General features: G+C 41.8%; 1 protein-coding gene across 2 annotated transcripts in view; it reads left to right on the forward strand.

Moving 5' to 3' along the window:
• The window catches only part of MMD (monocyte to macrophage differentiation associated), a 90,311-nt gene that overhangs the window by 43,930 nt on the left and 22,116 nt on the right, over nucleotides 1-24,265 (forward strand). Inside the window, exon 1 of one of the 2 annotated variants that reach the window (XM_089478351.1) lies at nucleotides 14,207-14,520. The exons of the other annotated variant lie outside the window; for it this stretch is intronic. Coding sequence (XP_089334477.1) covers nucleotides 14,492-14,520 — 29 coding nt within the window. The 5' untranslated portion in view covers nucleotides 14,207-14,491. Of the gene's footprint in view, nucleotides 1-14,206; nucleotides 14,521-24,265 lie in introns of those variants that run through there. 2 annotated transcript variants of the gene reach the window in all.

Here is a 24,265-nt window from a genome sequence, read left to right on the forward strand (position 1 = left end):
ACTGATGGTCCCTGTTGTTGAGAGTGTCTGTGAAGGTCTCGATGTGTGTCACTGTATCTCTTTGCTTACGCAAGGCCCCATCAATAATGCATTTGACTTTGTTTCCATTTTAGAAGTTGTTGCAAAGCGCTGTTAGACAGAACTTGCTGCTGATCAGCTTTCCACAGCTGTCCACTTGATATCTTATTGGCCAAGATAATTTCTTCCTTGTGGTGAGAGTAGGAAAGAGTTAAATCTGGGGAAGAAACTGTACTGATTGTATATGTGGGCTGCATTCATAGAGCATGTGTTTTACATACCAAAGGCCCCAGAGTTTGGGAAAGTTACTTTTTTAAAGATCCTGGGGGAATTTTTGGAATCTCCTGGCAGAGGCTGAGAAAGATTTATCTCTAATTCCATGAGGAGTTGTTGCCAGTCCGTGTACAAAGTATGGAGCTAGATGGACCCAACAGCACCCATTATCAAAGAGTTTGGTCCCCAGACCTTTCTTTCATCTCACTTCCATATTGTTGGGCAAGTTTTTCTATTTGCTCACATCTAAGATCATGCACACTGTGACTATTTACCACTCCTGATAATAACTGAACATGAGTTTCAAATCAATATGGATTCAGAACTGATATTCACAGTTGTAAATATTTCCCTATGTTGAATTTTCTGCAAGGAGAAAAGCAGAATGGCTAGGAATGGCCACTAAAAGATGGTTTTAATATGAATGGGTAGATTAAAATGGCTCCTCCACCACCACCATCACAGAACCACTTCATTTTACTATCTTCAGACTACATAATCCTTACAACAGTCTTCCCAATTTGGTGCCTTCTAGATGTGTTGGACTAGAACTTCCATCATATCATGCTGGGTGAAGAAAATGGGTTGGTGGTCAAACATATCCTAGACCACCTTGGAAAAAAACCCTATAATAAATCAGTACTATTAGCTCCATATTATAGATGGGAGGACTGAGACTGAGAGATAGTGGCTTGATTAAGGCCACTAAATAAGTTCATGACAGATATTAAATTTCAGTTGGGGACTTCCTGATCCATAGCTCACTTTCTTAGCCACTATAGTCTGTGGTGTGTAATACCCGATCCATTTCAGAACCAACATATCATCAGTATAGAGACTAGCAATAAAACCTGATCTAAATTGGTCAGGTAACTGCTGACCCTTTACACATTTCTGAACTTCATTTCTCATCAGCCTAAGTCAGCCTGGCCAATGGTGAGGGGTGCTGGCCTTTATTTCTGGAGTCTTGCTGTTAAAGGTCTCATTCAAATGGCAGGGGTTTTTTGTTTGTTTGTCTGTTTGTTTTTGTTTTGTGGAAATGGGGCAGATTTTCATCTCAACAACAACGTTGGAAGAAAGCAATAAATAACCCTTCATCACATGCCAGTTAGTTATAAAATGGATGGTACAGAACCTTTTGGTCTAAGTGTGAGCCTGAAGAGGTCCACACATTTCAGACTATAATGATGCAGTATTAATTATTCCAAATATAGCCCACTCCTTTGGTACAGTGTGGATTTGAAATACTAGGGACCCAATTAATAAATCTATATGCCTGTGAGTTTGTGCCTAATTGTTCATTTCAACATCCAGTGTTTCAGTAAATTCAGAGAGATTTAGAAATCAACAAAACAATGTAAAAATGTTAAATATGGCACCATATATGGAGGCCCCAGAGGGAGCATACAAACTAAAACCTACATACATAGCTCAGTTGCTTCTGGGTAGAATGTGCAATTTCCTGGCCCTGTTCTGTTCTTGGTGCCAGTTGTGTGGCGCGTGTGTGTGTCAGAGAGAAAGAGAGAGAGAGAATCAACTTAGGGTTTTAGTTCAAATTTTAGTCCAAACAGCTGGACCCTATCCCTCAAAATGGGTTCAGCACCTTGGATAGCTCCATTAATGAGTAGATTGTTATTAGATTTCCACTGATCATCCCACGAGCCTCCATTCTCTCTTCATATTCAAAAGAAATCATAAAGTTCTTGTTCAGCTTCCTACCTGTTATGACCTCTAAGCCTCCCACAGCACAGAGAGTTCTCATGCTGCAATGCACACCCCCAGCTTTTCAAGGAGTACCTCAGTAAGTGGCACACAGTGTGATTTGTCATGGCCATGTTCTAAAAGGCAAAGCATAAGGCCGAGGATACAGTGAAAGGGACAGACACATAAATATTTAGGAACTGACTCACTGGTTGAACTTGCTTTGATTTGTTACTGAATACCATTTTGTAATGAGCTATTGAAATACTCAGCCTGCATGGTGTAGTGATTTGAGCATAGGACTAGGACTCTGGAGATCAGGGTTCAGTCCCTTGCTCATCCATGTAAACCCACTGGGTGACCTTGGGGGAGTCACACACGCTCAGCCCCAGAAAGCTCCATGATAGGTTCACCTTAGGGGCTCCGTAAGTCAGAAACAACTTGAAGTGATACAAGAAAGAAGAAGAAGAAGAAGAAGAAGAAGAAGAACAACAACAACAACAACAACAGGGAGTTATTGCCATAAAGATGAGCTGCAGTGGAATAAAGGTCACTCCTAGATTCCCACACTTCCTCATCTTTCCATTTTCTTAGCTCTGTGGTCTTCTGCCCCCTTCAGATCCTCCTCACTCTCTGCTTCCCCACAAGCACCTTCTCAACTGCCTCATTCATCTCTTCCCTTCATTTCACCTGTTAAAGAAACAGTCCATGTGAATGAGACATCCACCACATTCTCCTATCTATGGAGAAGGCATCTCTGTTTCTCCAAGTCTTGCAAATCCTGCTCACAGACAGCACCTACACATGTCCACATGTAGTGTAGACCCTTTGATTCCAAAATTACTGAGCCTCACTCCTCTCCTTGGTGTGAACTATGTTGGTCTCTAGGCATGTGAATAAGTCTGAAGTGAAGGTGGGAATTAAAATAACAGCTGCTGGCATTCCAAAATCACAGACATACATCCACATTGACCATATTTATCATGGGCAAGTATTGCACAATACTGACAGATTTGTTGTTGTTGTTGTTGTTGTTGTTATATGCCTTCAAATCATTTCCAACTTATGACGACTCACAGGGTTTTCTTGGCAACATTTTTCAGAGGCAAGTTTGCCTTTGCCTCCTTCTGAGGCTGAAAGAGTGTGATTTGTCCAAGGTCACCCAGTTGGTTTCCGTGGCTGAGCAGGGATTCAAACCTTGGTCTCACAGAGTGTTAGTGTAAGAGCTCTCTGTGTGAACAGTTTTCAATGTCTCATTCTCTGCAATGGAAGAAATTTTGAGACTAAAGGAAAATTCAGTGCGAGAATTCTCATTTGGAGGGGAAATGTCCTCATTTCCCCCCTCCCCTGTAGCTACACCCCTAGATTGCAACACTGCTTGCTTAAAACAGATCGAGACACAAGAATCAATTTCACTTGCATAACTGAGGCCAGGAACAGCATTAAAAGGGGCCTATGAAGTCAAATTCTCTGTTTGTTGATGAATCTCATTTGTGAATGTTTAGTAAGTTACAACTTCTAAAACCCATGCATTTCATGGGGTTTTCAAAGAAAACTCAGAGGTGGTTTTGCCAGTTCCTTCCTCTGTAACATCTGGAATTTGCTGGCAGTTTCCAATCCAAGTATTAACTGGGGCTGACCCTGCTCAGCTTCCAAAATTAGATAGGATCTCCTACCTTTAGGGTATTTATGCTCCCCAGTTTTTAAACCCATTAAGACACTGAGGTATGGTTGGACTGAATGCTGTAACCATCTTGTTTTCACAATAAAATCTGATACCTGTCCCTGCTGGCTCAACCACTGAACCCCTTACCATAACCTTTGCTGTGGCAACTAACGTATTTTCTGCTGTTCGATGTGTGCTAATCAGCTGGATAGCTTTCTATGAAGCTGGAGCGTAGACTATCATTTGAGGTAGGATTCTGAACTCACTCCATCTGTCTGTCTAGCTGAGGATAACATTTTTGTCAGCACAGCTGGAAACAAATATTGCTTGGCTGAGTCCTACAAATCTTTCTGTTAGCAAGCCTGTGTGGTTGCAATGGTGGAGCCAGATAATTTTCAGTTCTGGTCATAATGGTCTCATACTCTCCAACAATGCACAGATAAAAACCAGAACAGAAAAAATAAAAGGTGGTCAAGAGGGCAAAAGGTATTTACGAGGAAGTACAGAAAAGCTAAGAGAGACTTGACCTGTTTGCTTTCCCCTGAGTTTATAGGAAAGGGCAAAATTCTGCCCAGCTGAGTTAATTGAATGCAAACTTCTTGAGCACTTTGAACTCAGTATGTAGGAAGCCAGGGACATGGGGGGGGGGGGGGGGAGATGTTTGTCGACAGATGACCTGAAGGCACATACACCCAGGTGTGGGCTAAGGATGAGTGCCCCATTACTACAGCTGAACAGTGAAGAGAATGTACAGAATGTACAGAAGGATCAAGATGATTTTGAAAACCCACAGGTTTGTTTTGGGTCAGATTCCAAGAAGATTCATCCAGAATCAGCAGAAAACCTTGTTCTGTCAAAAACTTGTCCCCAAACTGCGACAGACTTTTTAAAAAAAAAAAATATGACAAGAGTTTAAAACTTAATTGTTAGGGCAAAACATGTTTTTGGCACAACTTGTCTTTTCCAGGAAAAAAAAGTGTAATATTACTCTAGCCAGGTAATTCTGCAGTGTCATTAGAAATTCAAAGCTCACAACAAGCAGTACAACAGTTTCATCTGAAATATTACTTCAATGACAAGTGGGTGCCTGTGCCAAGCTCTTGGCCTCCATTCAGTGTCTCTGTAGTCCCTTAGTCTGGATGGAAAATAATCCCTGGAATTTGTATATCAAAATGTATATAAACTTAGTGTAAGTCTTCAAGGCTAACAGCCTAGATGATCTTTCCTTAACTGAATTTTTTGCTTCCTAGTGTCAGCTGTTTACCCAGTACTTTGCAGCACACAGATCACAGAAACTTTATATCCCTCTTTTCATAAAGAATGGCATCTCTTATGTTGATCTGTAATATAATCTATGTAGGGATAGGAGAAGAAAATTATAGTTTCCTGAATGTACCATAGGAAAAGGTTTTTCTAAAGGGAAGCAACCCCTTTGGGTGAATCAATACCCATAGAAATTCAGTAATGCAGTTTGACACCACTTTAACTGCCATGACACCATCCTACAGAATCTTGAAATTTGTTGTTTTGTGAGATACCAGCATTTTTTGGTAGACAAAGCTGAAGAAATTGTAAAACTGAAAATCCCATGATCCCATAGGAAGGAGTTACAGTCCTTAAAATGGTGTCAAACTGCATTATTTCTACAGTGTAGAAGTACCCTTTAGCTCACTCCTTGCAGTCTCCCAAAAGAACCAAGGGATCAGTTTTATTTTATTTTCCACATATCTCTCAGAATGCAATGCCCTCTTATGAAATGCCTTCTTGTGAAAGTAAAAGGAAAACAAACCAACATTACCATTAAGCATTGGCAGGCTAACATAATCTCTTGGCATGAGAACACATCAAATACTAAGATGAATGTTTTGATTTATTCAGTGTGTGTGTGTACATATGCACACACAAAGAGAGCAGGAATCCACAAGAACTGGAGAAGCAGTGTACTGTTGCATTCTTGGTCATGGTAGAAATGGCTGAACAAACCATGAAGGTCTGCTCCATGGTTTGTTTATTGTGATGTATGAAGAAATTGCACCATTACAGCACCATTACAGTACATTACACCTTCATGCTGTAATCTCCATTCTCCTGCCAAACCAGAGAAGGCTTTCTTCTTGGTTTCTTTCTCTGGTTTGTTGCGCAAACAACAGGGTAGAGAAATTAAAAAAAAAACAATAAAAAGAGAAAGATAGCTCCCCACTTTTACACAACATAAACAAACAAAGTGGTTTGCTTTGTTGCTCCCCACTTTTACACAACATAAACAAACAAAGTGGTTTGTTGGACTGTGTGAATTCACACACAAACACACATACATTCACCATATAGAGCATGAATGGCCCAATATGAATTAAACTCTTGGACTGACAATTATGAGACAGAGATTGTTTTAAAGCCTTTGCAGCCTGGGGGGGGGGGGGGGGGGTGTCAGCCAGCAACCACTCCTGCACTTAGCATAATTATTATTAGTGCAAAAGATGTTTTCCTCTAAATGCCCCAGAACTTGTTTAAAATTACTACTTGCCAAAACTGTCACGTGAGCAAGTCTTGCTCATCTCTTACTCCATACCTGTGTGGTGGGCGGACCTGTTTTCAAACATGTCAGTGCCCATGTTCTGTTTTCATTCATATTCTTCAAGAAGACTGAATCAACACATAGTGTACACTAGGTAAAGACAAGAATTGGTGTCTGGCTACTCCCGGGTTGCTTTAGACAGTCTTCAATTCCTGCCTTATGCTTTTATTCTACAAGATGTCCAACCACTTCTCTGCCAAAAAAAGGAAATCTTTAGCCAACGTGAATCCACCTGAGACCAAGGAAAACTCAGAAAAGTGAGTATTATTGGAAACCAATGAGCAAGTAGCATATTGTAGTCATGAGTATGTCTGCAACTGAATGCAGCATCAGCAGTCAACCCACTGTACTCACAGAAAAGCTATTTCAAAAGTAGATTGTTGTTATTATATTTTTGATATCTCACCTTTTCCCAAGAACTGAGATTCAAGGTAGCTTACAATTTAAAAGAAGATCAATACAGATAAAAATATACAAATGGTGAACGTTAAAATGGAATTAAACTACTCACAATATTGTCACTTTAAAAGATGAAACCAACTAAAATCAGTTCAAATTAAAATAATAAAGCATCCTATTAAACCCCCATTCTTTAAAAACCTTCTGTTTTAAAAGGCTGTTAAAATACAATGGTCTTTGCCTGTTGCACCAAGAACATGGAGTGGACTATTCTAGCCTCTGTGGGAGGGGGGTTTAGGAGCAGCCACCAAGAAGGCCCTATCAACCCCAAACTGATTGTATCTGTATATGTTTTATCTCTCCCTGACATTTGGTTTAAATTCTTCATTTGTTGTCTCAGTCTTCTGTTTGATTACAGCTCAACTGTGGTTTGTATGTGTCATTATGGAATGTCCGTCACAATAATTGTTATTGCACAATATCACTGGAGCTCTTGCATGAAATGTATAAACCCATTTCGCTCCCAGGAGCTTTTGTATAGAGATCTTAGCACTAACCTTTTTTTTTTAGGATTACCATGAAATATAGCTGGTATTGCTTACTTTTTCCTCTTGCTTGATCTTCCTCTCATTTGGCCTGAACAGTGTATGTTGTGAAGGTCTTTGTTTTGTTATAAAATATGGGTGGAAAGGCAGCTGTTGGAAAAACTATAAATCTCTTGTTTCTGGCGCTGTTTTAGACATGCCTGTCACTCCACTGGGTTTCTGTCTCACAGAATAAAGGATGTTCACATATAATTCAAAGCGACTGAGAGGCTTGTGAAAAAAACAATGCTGCAAAAGAAACCAATGATGTACAAGAAAGATAAATAATGCCAAACCCATTTTTTCCCTTTTAAAAATTGTCCGAAGGACACATATTTTTAATATAAAATTCATCTGTGTGTGTCTGTTGGAACACAGTGAAGAGAAGCAGCATTTTTTAAAAGAAATTACTGGAAAGAGGATAGATCTTTTTAACAATTCATTAATTTTACTGGACATAATCCCTGAATTTGCCACTGCTCAGCCAACATAGAAGAGTTGATTGTTGGTTGAGTTGGTTGTTGTTATACACCTTCAGACTGATGGTATCAGCTTATGGTATCGCTGGGCTTTCTTGACAAGATTTCTTTAAAGGAGATTTGCCTTTGCCTTCCTTTGAGGTTACAAGACTGTGATTTGCCCAAGGCCACCCAGCAATTTTATACAGCTGAGCAGGGATTCAGTACTTGAACTCCTGCAGTCTTAGTCCAATTCTCAAACCACTACACCACACTGGCTGTCAGAGAGCTGGGTTGCAAATCAGTGTTCAGCTGTAGTGGGAGGATGATGGCTTGGGCAAATTATTATTATTATTATTAACCTTTATTTATGAAGCGCTGTAAATTTACACAGCGCTGTACATGCAATCTTTTAGTTAGATGGTTCCCTAAATCCACCACTATCTCCCACCCTGACCTACCTCATACAATTATCATGTGGGGAAATGGGTTACTCTCATGTATCAAGATTGCGCAACTGTCACCTTCCAGATATTGTTTGACCACCCCCTTCCATCATCCCTGATTTCTGACCATGTTGGCTGGCCATGGTAGGGATTGAAATCTAACAACAACTAGAGGGCTGCAGGTTCCCTATTCCTATCATTTTGGCTGCCTTAGATTCCATGGAGAAGGTGATAGGCATGTGCTAAATAATGGATAAGGGCTTGTATTTATAGTATAGACATTTCTTGAGAGGGGGGGGAGGGAGGGAGGTTTTTTGTTTGTACATTTATAATAGCACCATGGTCCTGCCCAAAATCTTTTGAAATGTCTGTTTTCCTTGTGTTTTTCAAAGGTTAGCTGGCCATAATCCTAAAAAATCTTACAAAGGAGTAAGCTAATGGATGCCCTTATTCATAACCCAGTAAAATTCGTTGCACAGGGAGAAATTCAATGGGTTATGGTCATTCCCAAGATGAGAATTCAGTATAGGAAACAGAAGCTTTCCCATTTTTTGAGTGTAGTACAGTTATTAGAAGATCAGAGACTTGTCTAGAGAAATTACATGTGTGTACCTGGGTGTGTGTTTGTGTGTGTAGTGCCATTATTTTATCCTTTAGTTTAGCTTTGCTTTTGAGTGTTATCACAATATTTTAAAGTTTGGGATAAAAGTGGTAAATCATATACTCAAATACCAGAAAGTGATCTATCAACTGCAGTAATGAATGTGAAGAAGTATGGATGAGTTAAGACTACTGGCATGGGCTATGATCCATAAATCATTTACGCCAACATTCTTTCATTTAATTGATAGGAGAGCTTTGTATCTGCAGCATCATCTACCACACCTTCAGGAGAGGAAAGCCTGGAATAGGGCATCAACACCCAGGGATTACATTAGACTCCCATAAACACATCTGTGCTTCCATTATATATATATGTATTCTTTGGAATTTAAAGGTAATATAATTTAGAAGCCAATTTATTTTGCTGAAAAGCAAGATGGAACCAAAATAAAATCATACTTGACCCCCAAGTTCTGGCACAGCAATTGTCAAGAAGAGGGGCTAGGACACTACACCATCACAAGGGATTAACTGGTAACACTACCATTCTCTGAAGATGCCAGCCACAGAGGCTGGCAAAACATCAGGAATAAACTCTTCTAGAACATAGCCACATAGCCTGAAAAAAACCACACAAAAATATGGATGCCAACCATGAAAGCCTTCAACTTCACTACCATTAAGACTCACTCCCTTTATTATGTGCCAGTGTATCCAAGGAATGCTAGCTAGAATTTAAGCTGCAGTTTTAAAATGTATCTTTACCTCCTCTTGTCTCCCTCCATCCCCAAACACCTGGTGAAACTTTTAGTATGATGCAGCATTACTATGCTGTGAGTTTCTTTGCCTTGCAGGGAGATTTACTTGTTTTACTAGACTGTGGGAGAACTGGATGCAGGGATGTTATTTTGGGTGGAGGTTCACCTGGCTTCCTAATGTCTGCCCTAGGACAACAATCTGCTGCTCTCTTATTACTACACCTACATGACCATTATTCATGTTTTCCCAGTACATATCTCCTATATTTTAGAGGGATACTTAAGTTTCAGGAATGCACCTAAAAATGTAATGCTTGAATCAGCCTTTTGTTCACACTGCTGCAGTTGCTGGTGCCACAATACCCTTTTGGAAACATCAGATCCATGGGATCAGGCTGTCAGTCCAATTCATTCAACATAGTAGGACAAGATGAGCTGTGGCTTTACAAATGTGTCACGAGTTAGCTTCAATCCCTCTAAATTCTGCTGTGTAACTGTTTTATGGAGATCAGGCTTATATTGACACATCATTTTGTGCTGCTTTTAATATTGATGATCAAAATATGAGTTGACAAGTGGCACATATATGAGTCACAGGGAGAAGGGGGGATATAAATAAATATAATAATAATATAATAATGTATTTTACTTTAATTTCTAGCCAATCCTCCTCACTGATATTTTGCTAGCATTTTTCTGCCACTTTTTTTTCAGTTTGTGAATATCTTTTTGTTCTTTCTAAAAGAGGGCTACAAAGAATGCAGCTGAGAGGCCCTTTCTTTTGTACTCACAAGGTCCCAGTTAAGAGCAAACCATGAGGCACAAGTAGGAGAGGTGTAGTAATCTTTCCCCTTACAGCAGGAGGGGGAATCAGTCTTCCAGATATACTGTTGAACTGCAACTCCCATCATTCCTCACCACTGGCTATGCTGACAGGGACCCCTGAGAACTGCAGCCCAACAACATCTGGGGCACCTTTCAAAGTTATACAGCTGTGTTACAATGCTATGATGCCACTTTAATTGCCAGGGCTGCATCCCATGAATCCCAGGGTTTGCAGAGAGGGGCACTTAGAGTCAGTGTGATTTACTGATTTGCCATGAAAACCTCAGGGTGACTTTGGATAAATCACATACTATCAGCCTCAGAAAAGCCTGTTGTAGGTTTGCCTAGGGTCACCACGAGATACAATATGCTGTAGTGGTTTGAGGATTGGACTACAACTCTGGAGACCAGGGTTCAATAGCCTGCTCAACCATGCAATCAACTAGGTGACCTTGGACAAGTCACATGCTCTCAGCCTCAGTGGATGACCATGGCAAAACCCCATGACCTTAGGGTCAACATAACTCAGAAATGACTTGAAGGTACAAAACGACAGCTAGGGTCACCATAAGTGGGAAGTGACCTGAACACACACAAAAGCAACACATTTAGAATCAATGACCTGTAATCAAACTACAGGTTCCAGGATACCAATGACTGCAGCCATGGCGGTTAATTGTGTAGAGTGAAAGGGCCCCTGAAGAACGCAGAATTTCCACTCTTACACTGAAGGCACTTCCTCCTGTAACTTCATTCCCAGACACACTACAGGTCTTTTAAAATGACCCTCAGGAGATTACCACACACGGTGCTAATGATGGATTTGAAGTTGAATTACAACCTATGATTCCTCTCCTTTTCGCATGATGTCATCACTCATCCATTGATAATCTAGTGTTATACCATTATTAATGCACACTTTTGCATTGACAGGTATCTCTTGTTAATGCGAAATTGTGCAATAATAATGGTACTGTATAATGATGGATCAGCAATGGATCAGCAACAAAAAACAACAACAACAACAATAACAACAATAACAATAAATGATTTATTTATACCCTGCCCAATCACTAGGAATCTGGGTGGGTTACAACAGTAAAAATGCATTAGAAATACAATAAAATACTAATTGATCCCTTCCCAATCCCCTCCCCAATATTAAAACTACAATTAAACAATCAAAGTTTAAAAACAAATAAAATGCTATACAGTATTAGGTTAAAATTAAAAACAAATTTGGCGGGCAGAGAGGCATACATCACAAAATCGAGATTATATTCGTAAACATACACAAAGGGAGGAAGCTAGAATTTATTAGCTAGGTTGGGAAGACCTGCCGGAAGAGATCCGTTTTAAGAGCCTTTCTGAAGGCTGTGAGAGTGGGGATATGGTGGATCTCTCCCGGCAGGTCATTCCACAAATTTGGCGCAGCAGTAGAGGACAACATGTGAAAGGAGGAGAATCATAGATTGCAATTCCATTTCAATTCTATCACTAGCGCCTCATGCGGTAATCTCCTCAATTGGTAACAGTTGAGTTTAAATTCCGTCCCCAACTGGGAGTGGCCCTGGGGAAAAGGTTTAACCTTCCTCTATGCACACACTGAGTGACGTTAATATAGATCAGGGGCTCACTGGTAACTACAAAACCAAGGAGACTCAACTGCACACTGTCAATTTAATGCAGAATTTAAGCCATACATGGAGCTCCCCCTTTTTAAGTTGTTTTTCTCTTAACAGGAATTGATGTTTCAGGCACTGCTTTTATATTTTTAAGTCTAATTTATACAAAGAGGTAAGAAGGGAGTGTTTTCTTTTCCCCTGTCTCTATCATACAATGGAAATTCAGTCTGCATGCCAGCATGGTTATATTTTTCTTCCATTAAAAGGATATGTCTGCTTGATTTCAAGCAAGCACTTTGCCCTATAAAACAGACTGCACGACAGCTCCCATCATCCACAGCATTGTTGGATAGGAATGCCCATGGGGAAGGATGATGGGCATTGCTATCCAACAACATGTGGCCATAAGATGTGCCCCATATGGAAAAGAAACCAGTCTGAGGAACCAAGGGCCATCACTCCTGCTGTTACTATCAGCTGACACAAAGAGATGTAAGAGAAAAAGGAAACAGTGATATGCCCAAGGGCATTGCCGACCACACAGAATATTTAACTCAGATAACATGGGAGAGATTAACTTCAGTAGATCAAATATTTAGCTCAAATAACAAGGGGTACTGTAGATTAACACTTCAGTAGATCATAGCCGGGATCCAAAGGTTTCTTCCATCAAAGGAAAGGAGACTTTGGATCCAGCTCAACATTTATTGGAATTTTATTACACTTTTCAGTCAAATGACATTTCCCAGAGGGGTTTGGTTTCAGATCAACAATGAGACTCAGGCTCTGCCTTCAAGTTTACAACCAGGTGAATTTGCCAACCCAAGTCAAAATGTAAGGATGACCACTGAGTTTGAAGGATTAGATAATTTCACAAAGCATAAGACCAGACAGAGGTAGGTAATTTATGGCCACATGTTGTTGGATAGCAATGCCCATCATCCTTCCCCATGGGCACTGCTATCCAACAATGCTGTGGGTGATGGGAGCTGTCATGCAACATCTGGAGGGCCACAAATTGCCTACCCTAAGAAGGCTGGACTAGATCCATCTTTGGTCTGTTCCAGCATGGCCCTTCTTAACTAAAAGGCACACAGGGGAAAGAAAGTGGAAGGAAAAGATAAAAGGATCAGTTTGGTGAATCTAGGACAAAAAGGTAATTATGAACAAGCCTCACCCGTGTTTCCTGGCTAATGATGCAAGCTAGACCATCTGGAGTCAGTTAACCAGCATCCTGCCCTACTTCTCACATGTAATCCCCTGAACACTTCTATGAGAGAGGTCTTTCTCATCCCAATTTTTAAGAACAAATGATAAAACCGATTTGGTGCGGCTAGTTGTTGTTGTTTTTAATGCTCCAGCTTCAGAAATCAATGCAGGACAAGCTACTGCACTCAGGCAAATAGGTTTGGCAACACAGATGGGAACATTTCCTTTCATTGACAGCTGGGTCCTTCCTGCTTGAAACACAATACTAAAGGCAGGAGCTCCAGCTATGTCTCTGGCTGCTGCCACACTGCAGAATTAATGCACTTTGACACCACTTTAACTGTCATAACTATAGCCCTCCACGTTGAGCAGGACTAAGCAGCAAGGAATGGCTGAAGAGTGGGGTATAAATACTCCCAAATAATAAATACTCCCAAATATATATATATATATATATATATATATATATATATATATAAAATTTGGGAGTATTTATACCCCACAAAAGCTCTCAGGGCGGCTTACAATTACTATTATTTTTAAATGAAGACCCGTTTCTTTGCCTGCCCTCAGGCTTACAATCTACAAAGGCACAAAAGGAGAAGAGAATGGGGAGGGGGACCTAGTTCCCTGGTGCTTCTCGGTCTAGGTCCACTCTTTTCTATGAGGGGATTTTGTTTGTTTAGCTTTCTCCTGGGTCATGCCCTCCATATATTTATTTTTTCCCTTGAATGCCCTCCTTCGTGGGAAAGAGGACCTCTGGCTACCCTCCTTTCCTTTCCTCTTTCCTTTCCTCTTCTCTTCCCTTTCCTCTTTCCATTCCTTTCCTCTTCCCTTTCCTTTCTTCATTCCATTCCTTTCCTCTTCCCTTTCCTTTCTTCTTTCCATTCCGTTCCTTTTCCTTTCCCCTTTCCTCTTTCCTTTTTCCTTTCCTTTTTCCTCTGCTCTTTCCTTTCCAGCCCCCTCTGCGCCCGCCTCTTGTCCTCCCGCCATTTCTCTCCTCCTCTTCCTCATCCCTTCTTCTTCTTCTTCAGGGAGGGAAGAGGGCGGTCTCTCTCTCTCTCTCTCTCTCTCTCTCCTCCCAGCCCCAGCCTCGGCTGAGAGTGTCGGGGGTGGTCTGGAGCCCAGGCCAGGCGAAAGCGGGAGCCCCATTCCCGGCCACAGAGAGAGAGGAGCAGAGGCGAGAGGGCCGAGGCTGCAGCCCGGGCCTGGCTTGGCCTTGGGGCTGGGGCTGGCGAGCCAATGAGGGCCCGGACCCCGTCCCTGGCCGCCTCCGGAGCCGCCAGGAGCCCCCCCTGCCGACCCCCGGCCCTGGAGAGGAAGGCGGGCGGAGGAGGAGAGCAGGGACCCCATGCGGCGGCTCCAGGAGAGGTTCCGGAGGTGAGGGGGCTGTCTCTCGGGGAAGCGGGCTTGTTGGGCTCCTCCTGGCTCAGCCCTGGAGGGCCCCGCACTCTCTCGGCCTCTGCGGGGCGGCCAGGGCCAAGCCCCCCGGACCTGGCCAAGAAAACCCCGAGAGAGGGGCGCCATAGAAGCGACTGGAAGGCAGCAACAAATGGAGGGGGGTGGGATTCAGAGAGATCTCTATAGCTATACAGCTGCAGCCGTGTTTTAGTCTGGGGAGCCCTTCTCTGAAGATGCCAGCCCCAGATGCAGGCGGTATTGTCTTGTCAGGAAGAAACTCCTGACGCCAGGACAAAGCCCCCACCAAACCCTCCCCCTCTTGGAGCCCCTTGGGAGAGACCCCCTGAGCAGCCAAAGGGGCTGCAAGATAAGGAAGGGGCCGGGGGGGGGGGTTGGGTGTCTCCAGGCGCCCCCCAGTTAGGGCGAGCCTAAGGCCGGGAACCTGTTCTGGGGCTCTGGGGGGCAAGATGGCGTGATGGCAAGGGCTCTCCCTTCCTCTGAGGCTGAGAGAGTGTGGCTGGCCCGACATAGCCCCTGATGGGCCAGGGCCTAACCACTCCACCAGCTGCTGCAAAGCTTGACTTTAGCAGCCTTCTGTGTGAATCGTCGGGAAGAAGAAGAGGAGGCTCCGGGGAGGGAGGGAGGGAGGGAGCAGTTTTCACTGCCGCTTTTTAAGGACTTTTCCTCCCAAGGTTTTATGACCCCCGCCCCCCCAACCCTGGGAAACTCTGATCTCGGTTCAGGTTCCCAGCTGATCTTCTGGGCAATCCTTTTTGCAACTGGGCAATAGATCAGTTCAGCCTGCTGAGCCCTAGGCCCCCTTTACGTTTTATTTGTCCCTTGCTTACTAAAATATTTCTGTCCCAGCCCCCCATCAGGACAGTGGGCAATGCAAACCAAGCGCCCCCCCCCCCCAGGCCCTTCCCCTCTTGGTTGTAATCAATGGGGTTAAGAAGGATGTTTAAAAGTGGGTTGTTTTCTCCCCTTCCAAAAACATCTAAGGGTAGCTGTGTTGGCCATAAAGCAAATCCTAAATATCCAAACAATGATACCTTTACTGGGCCAACCAAAATGCACAACTACATGCTGCAAGCTTTCAAAGTCACACTGGTTTCTTCTTCATCAGGCAAACAGGAGGAAAAAAGTTGAAGATTTAGTCATAGGCCTGCATTTTTCTGTTTCTGGTCTTGGTTCAGATGGTAGGGAGGGCTATCTGTAGGCTGGCACCTGGTATGCAGAGAAATCTTGTAGCCCCTTTGAGACTCACTGAAAGAAAGAAGTTGCCAGCATGAAGTCCGCTTCCTTCCATGCATTTAGTGGAGATTGGTCTGCCATTGGTATTTTGCAAAGGGAGTTAGGAAATCTTGGAAACTGCACATGAGTTGGTTATCTTGTAACCACTTTTAGCATCTGTGCTACTACAAGAAATACGGTGCAAAGTGTCTGTGGTGGAGGGGAAGCAGTTCTTTGGGAATAATTAAACTACAGTATAAATGATAAAGTGATGTAGATATGGCGTAGGGTGCATATGTGTGTAAGTAAGTGATTTTTGTTGTTGTTGCGTGCCTTCAAGTTGTTTCCGACTTATGGCCACCATAAGGTGAAGCTATCATGGGGGTTTCTTGGCAAGTTTGTTCAGAGGGGGTGTGCTATGGCCATCCTCTGAGGCTGAGAGAGCGTGACTTGCCCTAGGTCACCCAGTGGGTTTCCATGACCAAACCAGGATTTCAGCCCAAGTCTCTAGAATCCTAGCCCAACACTCAGACCTCTACACTGCACTGACTTTGGTTTTGGTTGACCTGCCCAGTTTCTGTGAATCCCTTATTTGGAAACCCAGGGGACTCAGCACACAGGAGCCTTGGCTGACTCCCAGGAGATCCTTGTAAAGCTCTTCGCCTCATATAGTTATACTCTGAAGAGTCAAAGATGCCCTCCATTGAAAGTGCCCAGCTTTTTATCCCATAGTTTTGACTATCTAAAGCAGGGTTTCAGGCTTATCTTGAACCCTAGGCTTCTCTGAGAGATTCCACGAGAAATCATGATTGGCAGAAAAAATAAACCTTTTTTTTAATCTGTAGCTATATTTTATCCAGGCCTTAAAATCATTACAGGGGTTCCTCCTGGTTGGAAAAAGGTTGAGAAAGGCTGATTTAGAGATGCAGCTGAACATACATGAGTGAATGCAAGCAGAAGTTTGGGAATGTTGCTTTAAAATCAGCGGAGGGAGTGGGAGAGATGTGTAATTTGAGCATGAATTCTCCAGAGTGGCAGCAAAGAGGCAAGGAACTCTACAGCCATGTTTGTGAATAGGAACCTCTTTCCAGCTCAGGTTTCCCTGGTGGACCTTGTTCTGGCTTCACAGCATATTTGATTTTATCACTTGGTTTCACTTTGCATCTTTGTTGGTGAGGTAAAGCCTTCTTGTTTTACCTAGGAGTACAATTGTGCATAACACTTACAGTATGGGAAGGCGTAATAACATCCCATAGTTTTTTACAAGTAAACACAGACTGAGGTTATGATTGCCACTATTAGAATAAAGAAAGATGAGGGGGTGTCTCTGCGTTGTACTATGCATATGCTTTCAGGCATGATCTAATACTGAAATATGATCTAGCACTGTAACATGAAAATTAGGGATAGAAAGAATATTGGGGGGTTTAAAAAAATTTAATTTCCTTGTTGAGCTCAAATAGCAGCAACTTTGAAGTTCTTTGAACTTTGCCAAGTTCCTCACAGTTTTCATCTCTTCTTCTACAAAGAAAATACATTTCTGCAAAGAAAAAAAAAGTCATAAAATACTTCCTTGAAATACTTCCCAAAATAAGGACAGTGCTAAAGAGTGAGCCGAGATCTTTATATTTCTCTGCAGCATGGACAAGGTGAGGGCATTATTTGTTCCTGCTTCCACAACGCTGATACCTTTATGGGGCTGACCAAAATGCACAAAATCTATATTGCAAGCTTTCAAACCTCTACTGGCTTGAGCATCAGTCAAAGGTGTTAAAAATCATACAGGAGGAAGAAAAATAGGATGATGTTAGTCACAGGCCTGCATTTTGTTAAGATGTTGCTTCTGTTTTTGTTGTTCTCAGTTCAGATAGTATGGAGGGATATCCATTCAGGCGGGCTGCTCTTTCTTCTGGCCATGTGGGCTTTCGGAGACAAAAAGCTGCAGAGTCCAGGGAATAAAATTTAAATTCCATTAGCAACAATGTGAAATTGAAGGCTTCATAGCCTGAGAAACTCACACAAAAAAGCCTGAAAAACCTACAAAAAAACTATAGCTGGGTCACTGTTGTGGATTTTCATGTTATTGTACTTTGCTATATGGCCAACATGGCTACTCCTGGGTATGTTGTTCCTGCTTGTGAGCAGGGGGAATATAAAGATCTGCACCCCTAATTGGAGAGAGCCCTTGGGAGCATCCTTTTATCTAGAGAATCTGTGTATTCACTCATCTAATTAGAGAGTAGTGAGCTCTAGGCTTTTCACCTTTGAAATCAGAATATGTCAATCCTGAATGTGATTTTTGTCTCTCATCTATCATATGCCTTCTCTAATCCTCCACAGTCTTGGCTTCTCCATACCTTTTTGATCACCCTTCTTCCTGAAATGTTAGTAATGATGTGAGAAAGACAAATGCCCCTGGCCTACCTTGTCTGGGAAAGACGCCTGAAGTTCAAACCCTTGCATTAATATTATGTGGTTGACGTTCTCCATCTCTTCTTGGGTTTCTGCCTTTTTCCTTATCCAACCAGATCAAGCTTTCTCACATTTTTTTTTATCCTGAAAGAAGCCTTGAAATAAAGGTCCATTTTTAGGGAACTCCTGCGTAAAAAGTACTATGATCAAAAAGATCTAATCTGCACTGCAAAAATTATGCAGTTTGGCACCACTTTAACTGCCATGGCTCCATGCTATGGGATTCTGTGATCTGTGGTTTTGTGAGCTATTTAGCCTTCTCTGCCTGAGAGCTCTGGTGCCACAACAAATCTCAGAGTTTTATAGCATTGAACCATGGCAGTTAAAGCCATGGCATTATTTCTGCAGTGCAGATTAGACAAAATTTGTAGTAGTAGTAGTTGTTTTAAAAATCATGTTCTTTTGCAGAACCTCTAGCAAACTCTCACAAACCCTAGATTTCCAGGGACCCCTGGTTGAGAGACACTGCTCTAAACATTTCATGATAAGGGAGAACCATACTATCTGTTTCATACTGAGATATACTTTTGGGAATGGAAAGTGAGACACTGGGGTTTTACAGAGGATTTGGGCATCTGGTATTACACACACAACTGTTAACTCTTAAAATTATAGAGACATGCAACTAGAAGCATTGGCTGCTTTCTCTCAGCTGCTGAGAAAAGCAGCTAGATATCTGCGGCTGACTTGGCGAAGGAAGGGGTGGTCACACCACTTTGCCTTTAGAAGGGAAATAGATCACGGTGGAAGATGAGGCTTCTAGAAATAGGTGAAAGTTCATGTGTCCGGTGTTTGTCATATTCATCTTGGTTGAACTAAGTTTCCCTTTGGCTGTCAGAGAGCATTTTTCTCTTTCTCTGAATGATTCATTTTGCAGTGAGACAGAATTCTTCTGGGGTTTTTTGGCAATACAGTATTTACTACTTAGAACTGGAGAAAGAGGGACAGGGGAAGAAAGTGAAAGGCAACTTGGAAATAATGTAAGAGGGCTAGAAATCTGCTCAAATGACCCTTTTTCAATCACAAACATGTCCAGAAACAACAAAACCAAGACGCTGATACAGATGTTTGATTTTGTTAAAAGTATTGCATACAGTATTCTTGTAAAGGAATATTTGGACTGTGGGGGTGTTGGAAGGCAGGAAGAATTTAACCATGAGCAAGATTGGCTGCTTGGGTACACAATCCAGCTCTGCCTCTGTCTTTTTCATGTCAAGATATACAGTACTGAAATATGGGTTGTCTCCTTCCTCTGGCTCTCTACAGTTCCATTTTTACTTTGATTAATGTTTTGGCAATAGTCCTTGAGTACCTAAATCTGAAACTATTGGTTCATGGACTGAGAAGTGCATTATTAAAATGTAGGCTCAAGTAAAGAGTTAGGTGGTGGGTATGGCACTATGGTATCTGTGACTGTTTATGGGCACGTTTTCTGTTTTGAGGAGCCTGCTTAGATCAGAGTGTTTTCAGCCAGGACCAAAAATATTTTCCAACTACATTGGTTCCAGCATCCATAATCTGGAACCCATTTTTATGTGTAATGCTCTGATAAAGCTGTGAACTTTTCATGTGGAATTAGCCATAATACTTACTAGGAGCTTTTACCAACATAGCAACCTGACATACTCCAAACACAACCCGTCCTGATACTAAAGCATTTAACACAGTCGTCCCTAAACTGTGCCCTTTAAGAGATTTTGGACTTCAGCTCCCAGAAGCCTCAGCCTGGGATTTTGAACTTCAGCTCCCAGAAGCCTCAGCCTGGGAGCTGAAGTCCAAAAGCTTTTAAAGGGCACAGTTTAGGGACTAGTGATTTAACATATTTAACATTTATGGTAGCAGAGAGCAATGGGCTAGTGCAGTTGAGGTCATGGTAGAAATGAAAGTGATTATAGCAAATGTTTTAGTAAGGGGGAAAGAAATAAACTAGCAACTATTGCTGAGTTCAGAGGCCCTCATTGCCCCTTCTCAGGCAAAAGGAACAAAGAGATTATCTGCCTGTGATGAAGTGATGTGAAGGGGTAGGTAGGAAGGAAAAAGACCTAAGAAGACAGAGGAACAAAAACACCAAGACTAGGTATCTTTTGCCCCCTTCTATGTTGTGTGCCTTCAAGTCCATTCTGACTTGTGGTGGCCCTCAGATGAACCTTTTATGGGGTGAAAAAAAACTTTTGGTAAGTAGCAGCTTACTTAGGATTCTGTTGTTGTAGGACAGTTGTTAAAAAGAAGTCATTACTTCACTTTAAAGAGATTGCTTAGGTATCAAGTTATAATGATGCCAGGTTGTTGTTGTTGTTTTTTTGGTGTCTACCCCTTGTCCATCCATAGACTGTAGCACACAATTGGTCAGTTAACTGGCCTGCAGGACAGGATGGGGGGTAGAGGGGACTGAGCTTTGTACTTCCATTCACAATAATAGCAGAGATGCATCTATTAATGAGACACTTCATTTAAAATACACAACACATCCTCAACATTGATTTAAGGAACAAAAATCAAAACATTGTATTTTTGTCTAAAAATTCACGTTCCTATAGATGACCATGTGAAAATTAACAAACTGTGACCCATATAGATTGTGATAATTGATTCTAAATCTTATTTGAATCTATGAGGAGAAATGTTCACTTCTGGCAGGATGATGTTGTCAAGCCACACATTTCGTACTTAGCAGTTCAGTCAGCATAGCCAAACAAGACCCCTTTGAGGAGCTTCAGATCTACTTTTATGGATAACTTTGTCAAGTGTTCCTTTTATGGATAGCATTGCTCCGAAGCCAAGAGATAAAACAATTAGTTCTCCTAAAGGTCAGGTCTGATAAAGAATACCAGTTAAAATGAAGAAGTAGAGGAACATAGAAGATACTGTATCTTAATATTTGGTTCATCTGGTTTATAGTTTGGAAACAATTATAAGAAAGTAATCTTAAATATAATGTTGCCCAGTATGGAAACTTGTTTCTTCCGTTTTGTGACTGGGAAGAGACATTTTGAGGTCAGGCGAGAGTACAGCCATCTTAAAATGGTAGAAAAAAAATTAACAACAGTTTGCTTTTTGGTTATCTAGAAATAGAAACTGGGATATGTCAACATGGCTTGGGCATTTTGGCTCGGATATGCCATATTACTATCCTTTAGAACAGCTTTTTATTAAGCACTTATTTGCTAGCTATATGCAACAAGTAATTCCATGCAACTGAATGAACTGGTAGAAAAAGGGAAGTACACACCATCTCTCCTCAGCGCAGAAAGAAAATTGGCTGCCTAAGGAGACAAACACAGGAAGTGTCCATACTTCATACTGCATACTGCATAGTAAAACTAGTAAATTTGGAAAAGTACACTTGTCACTCCCTTTTCATGGATGTGGAGTCCACGGTCTCAGTCATCGCGAGAGGTACAAGTGGGGAGGAATAAAATGGTGGCGTGCACTCAGGTGGCACTGCCTGCACGCCTTGGATACACATGTCATTATTTTCAGTGGGACCCAAATATTTGTGAGTCACCATTTTCACGGAGGGGGGGGGGGGTCCAGAACGGATCCCTCCAAATTGGGAGGGACTACTGTATAGTAACTAGAAGCATAACTCATTTAAGGATATCATAGTTTGCAAATATTAGCAGCTCTCCTTCTCTTGTTTGTTCCTCTCCCTGCAAAACTTGAGAAAAGAATCTAAAGTTTATGCATGGTTTGTTTCTCTGGTTTGTTTCTGAATGCAAAGGGGTCTTATATCACCTTTGAGACCGAGGACCAAAACAGACCACCCAGAACAGGTGGCTTAATGCTGTCCCTTTAAACTTTGAGTTGGGGCCGCGGCAACCACATGCCACGACCCCATGCCAACTTTTTGCCAGCACAAAAAGAAGCAGCAAATTTCCCCTTCTCTTTGAGCCACCGAAGTTTTGTGGCACTCCTGCAGCATGTGGCATATAAACGCCATGCTGCTGAAGCACTGCAAAGCTGCCTCCTGTGTGGTTGGGCAAGTGGCATGACACCGGCTTCAAGGTGTAGTCAGAGTGTGCGGCGTGTAAACAACATGCTCAGACTCTACCCCAAAGCGAACTCAAAGAGTTAAAGAAGTTGTAGCATAAACTTTCATAGACTTGGACTACTTCCTCAGATGCATGGAGTGAAGTGTTGCACAAACAAAAATAGCAAAATATGCAAAACTCCATTGTTTGTTCTTCAAGAACAATCAAGCATACTCAAAAAGCCAGGAGACCAGCTTGTTTTACCATGCAGACTCCCCTATCTGTCTATTCCAAAGGAACAGACAAATTTGTGACTGAGGTCCACCACTCTGTCCTGACAGCCTTTCTGTTCCGAGGAAATGGCAAGCCTGGACTATAACCACAGAATAGGATGTCATACAGTATGCATTTTGTCCAAATCATACATATGTTAAAGGTGTGGCCCTTAGTATTTTCATCATTTTGGAACTTGAATGAAAATGGAGAGTGCTTAACAAATATTAAACTGAAAGGTTTTTAGCGAATGGAGTATAGGATGGTTTTATGGAAGGTGGAAGCTTTGATATATTTATAATGTGCAGTACTTTGTGTTCTCATCTGTCCTATACTTTGTCCTATTTGATTAGCTTTCAGGACATCCAGATAACTGGTTACTCATCTGTCAGATCAGTGGTGAATGTAGTTTCTTTTATTCTGTATTTCAGGCCAAATGGGTCATATAACTAAAATAAAGATTAATCAAACAGTTCAGTGGAATGTTTTGGCTCCATTTAGTGACAATTGTGGCCTTTCAGAAAGAATAGTAGTCTCCTGTTGAGCAGAAAGTTGCATTTATCATCTGTTTATTTAAGAGACAATACAGAGTGCGTGAAAGCAGTCACAAACATCAAATTTAACACAGTTAAAAAAACAACAGCAGCAACAAAGAACTTTGATTCTTTGTTAGAGGGACTGACTTTGTTTAACTTTGCTTACAGTGGCATACATCTGTTACCTTGAGGCTCAATCTTAGCTTTATGCTGTTACCACAATGTATACATTGTATGTGTGTCCTCTTTACGTATTGTTCAGAATATAAACCTCAGCAGAACTGACGAGGCTTCATTGAAATATAAATACAAAATCCCATTTAATGTATTCTCTCTTTGTGTGTCTTTAATTCTTCCATTGGATGGGATCAAAATATTCTCTTGCATGACAGGATCCCCAGCTTCTGCAGTTTCCCTTCCAGAGCTGCACCCCTCCCACTCATGGTACATCACATTCTATTCCAGAAATTTCCCCCAAAATGCTTTTTGTTTCAAGGGCAGATAAGACATTTATTTGAATCCTGTACATGGAGTTTGCATCGCACCCAGGGTTATGACAGCTTTGTTTGAAGGGAATACTCTGGAACCTCAAACTGGGTTGTTGGGCTATCCCATGCTGCACAAGGGATTTAACCAGGATTTTCATGTCCTCCCCCCCCCCCCCATCCTCTCCAACCCTATTTTTCTTTTAGAAAGGTGAAAATTAGACATGCATGTGTATGTGCCTTAAAGCCACCCGCCAGTTTATGGTGACCACATTAATTTCATAGTGTTTTCTTAAAGGAACACTCAGAGGAGATTTTGCCAGTTCCTTCCTCTGAAATATAGCCCATAGGACCTGGTATTTGTTGGCAGTCTCCCAGCAAGTACTAACTAGGGCTGAACCTGTTTAGCATCCAGGATCAGATGGCATAAAATTAGGCATGTATATTTTAAAACATAGTCCCATGTAACGTAATGCTTGTTCTGAAAAGACAAAGGACTGCCATTCTAATGTACAATTGGATTTGAAAAACAGATAGGCCAGAATGGCAGTGGAGAACTCTAGGAGAAAGTGATATGCATGGTCCAAAGTGCCTTGTACAATTTACTCATGAAACTGCTTTCTTCAGAATTAGTTTGAGAGTTACACTGGAGCACATCAAGAACAAACCCCTCCTCTTTCTACTGGTCTGTCCTTCCAGTAAGGCAGGAAGACTGTTTGTAAAATGACCTGGCTTTGTAGACAACCAAATGCCC

The sequence above is a fragment of the Sceloporus occidentalis genome, unplaced genomic scaffold (assembly GCF_023333645.1).
Source record: "Sceloporus occidentalis isolate IW3139 unplaced genomic scaffold, rSceOcc1.0.p SCAF_1, whole genome shotgun sequence".
Taxonomy (NCBI): domain Eukaryota; kingdom Metazoa; phylum Chordata; class Lepidosauria; order Squamata; family Phrynosomatidae; genus Sceloporus; species Sceloporus occidentalis.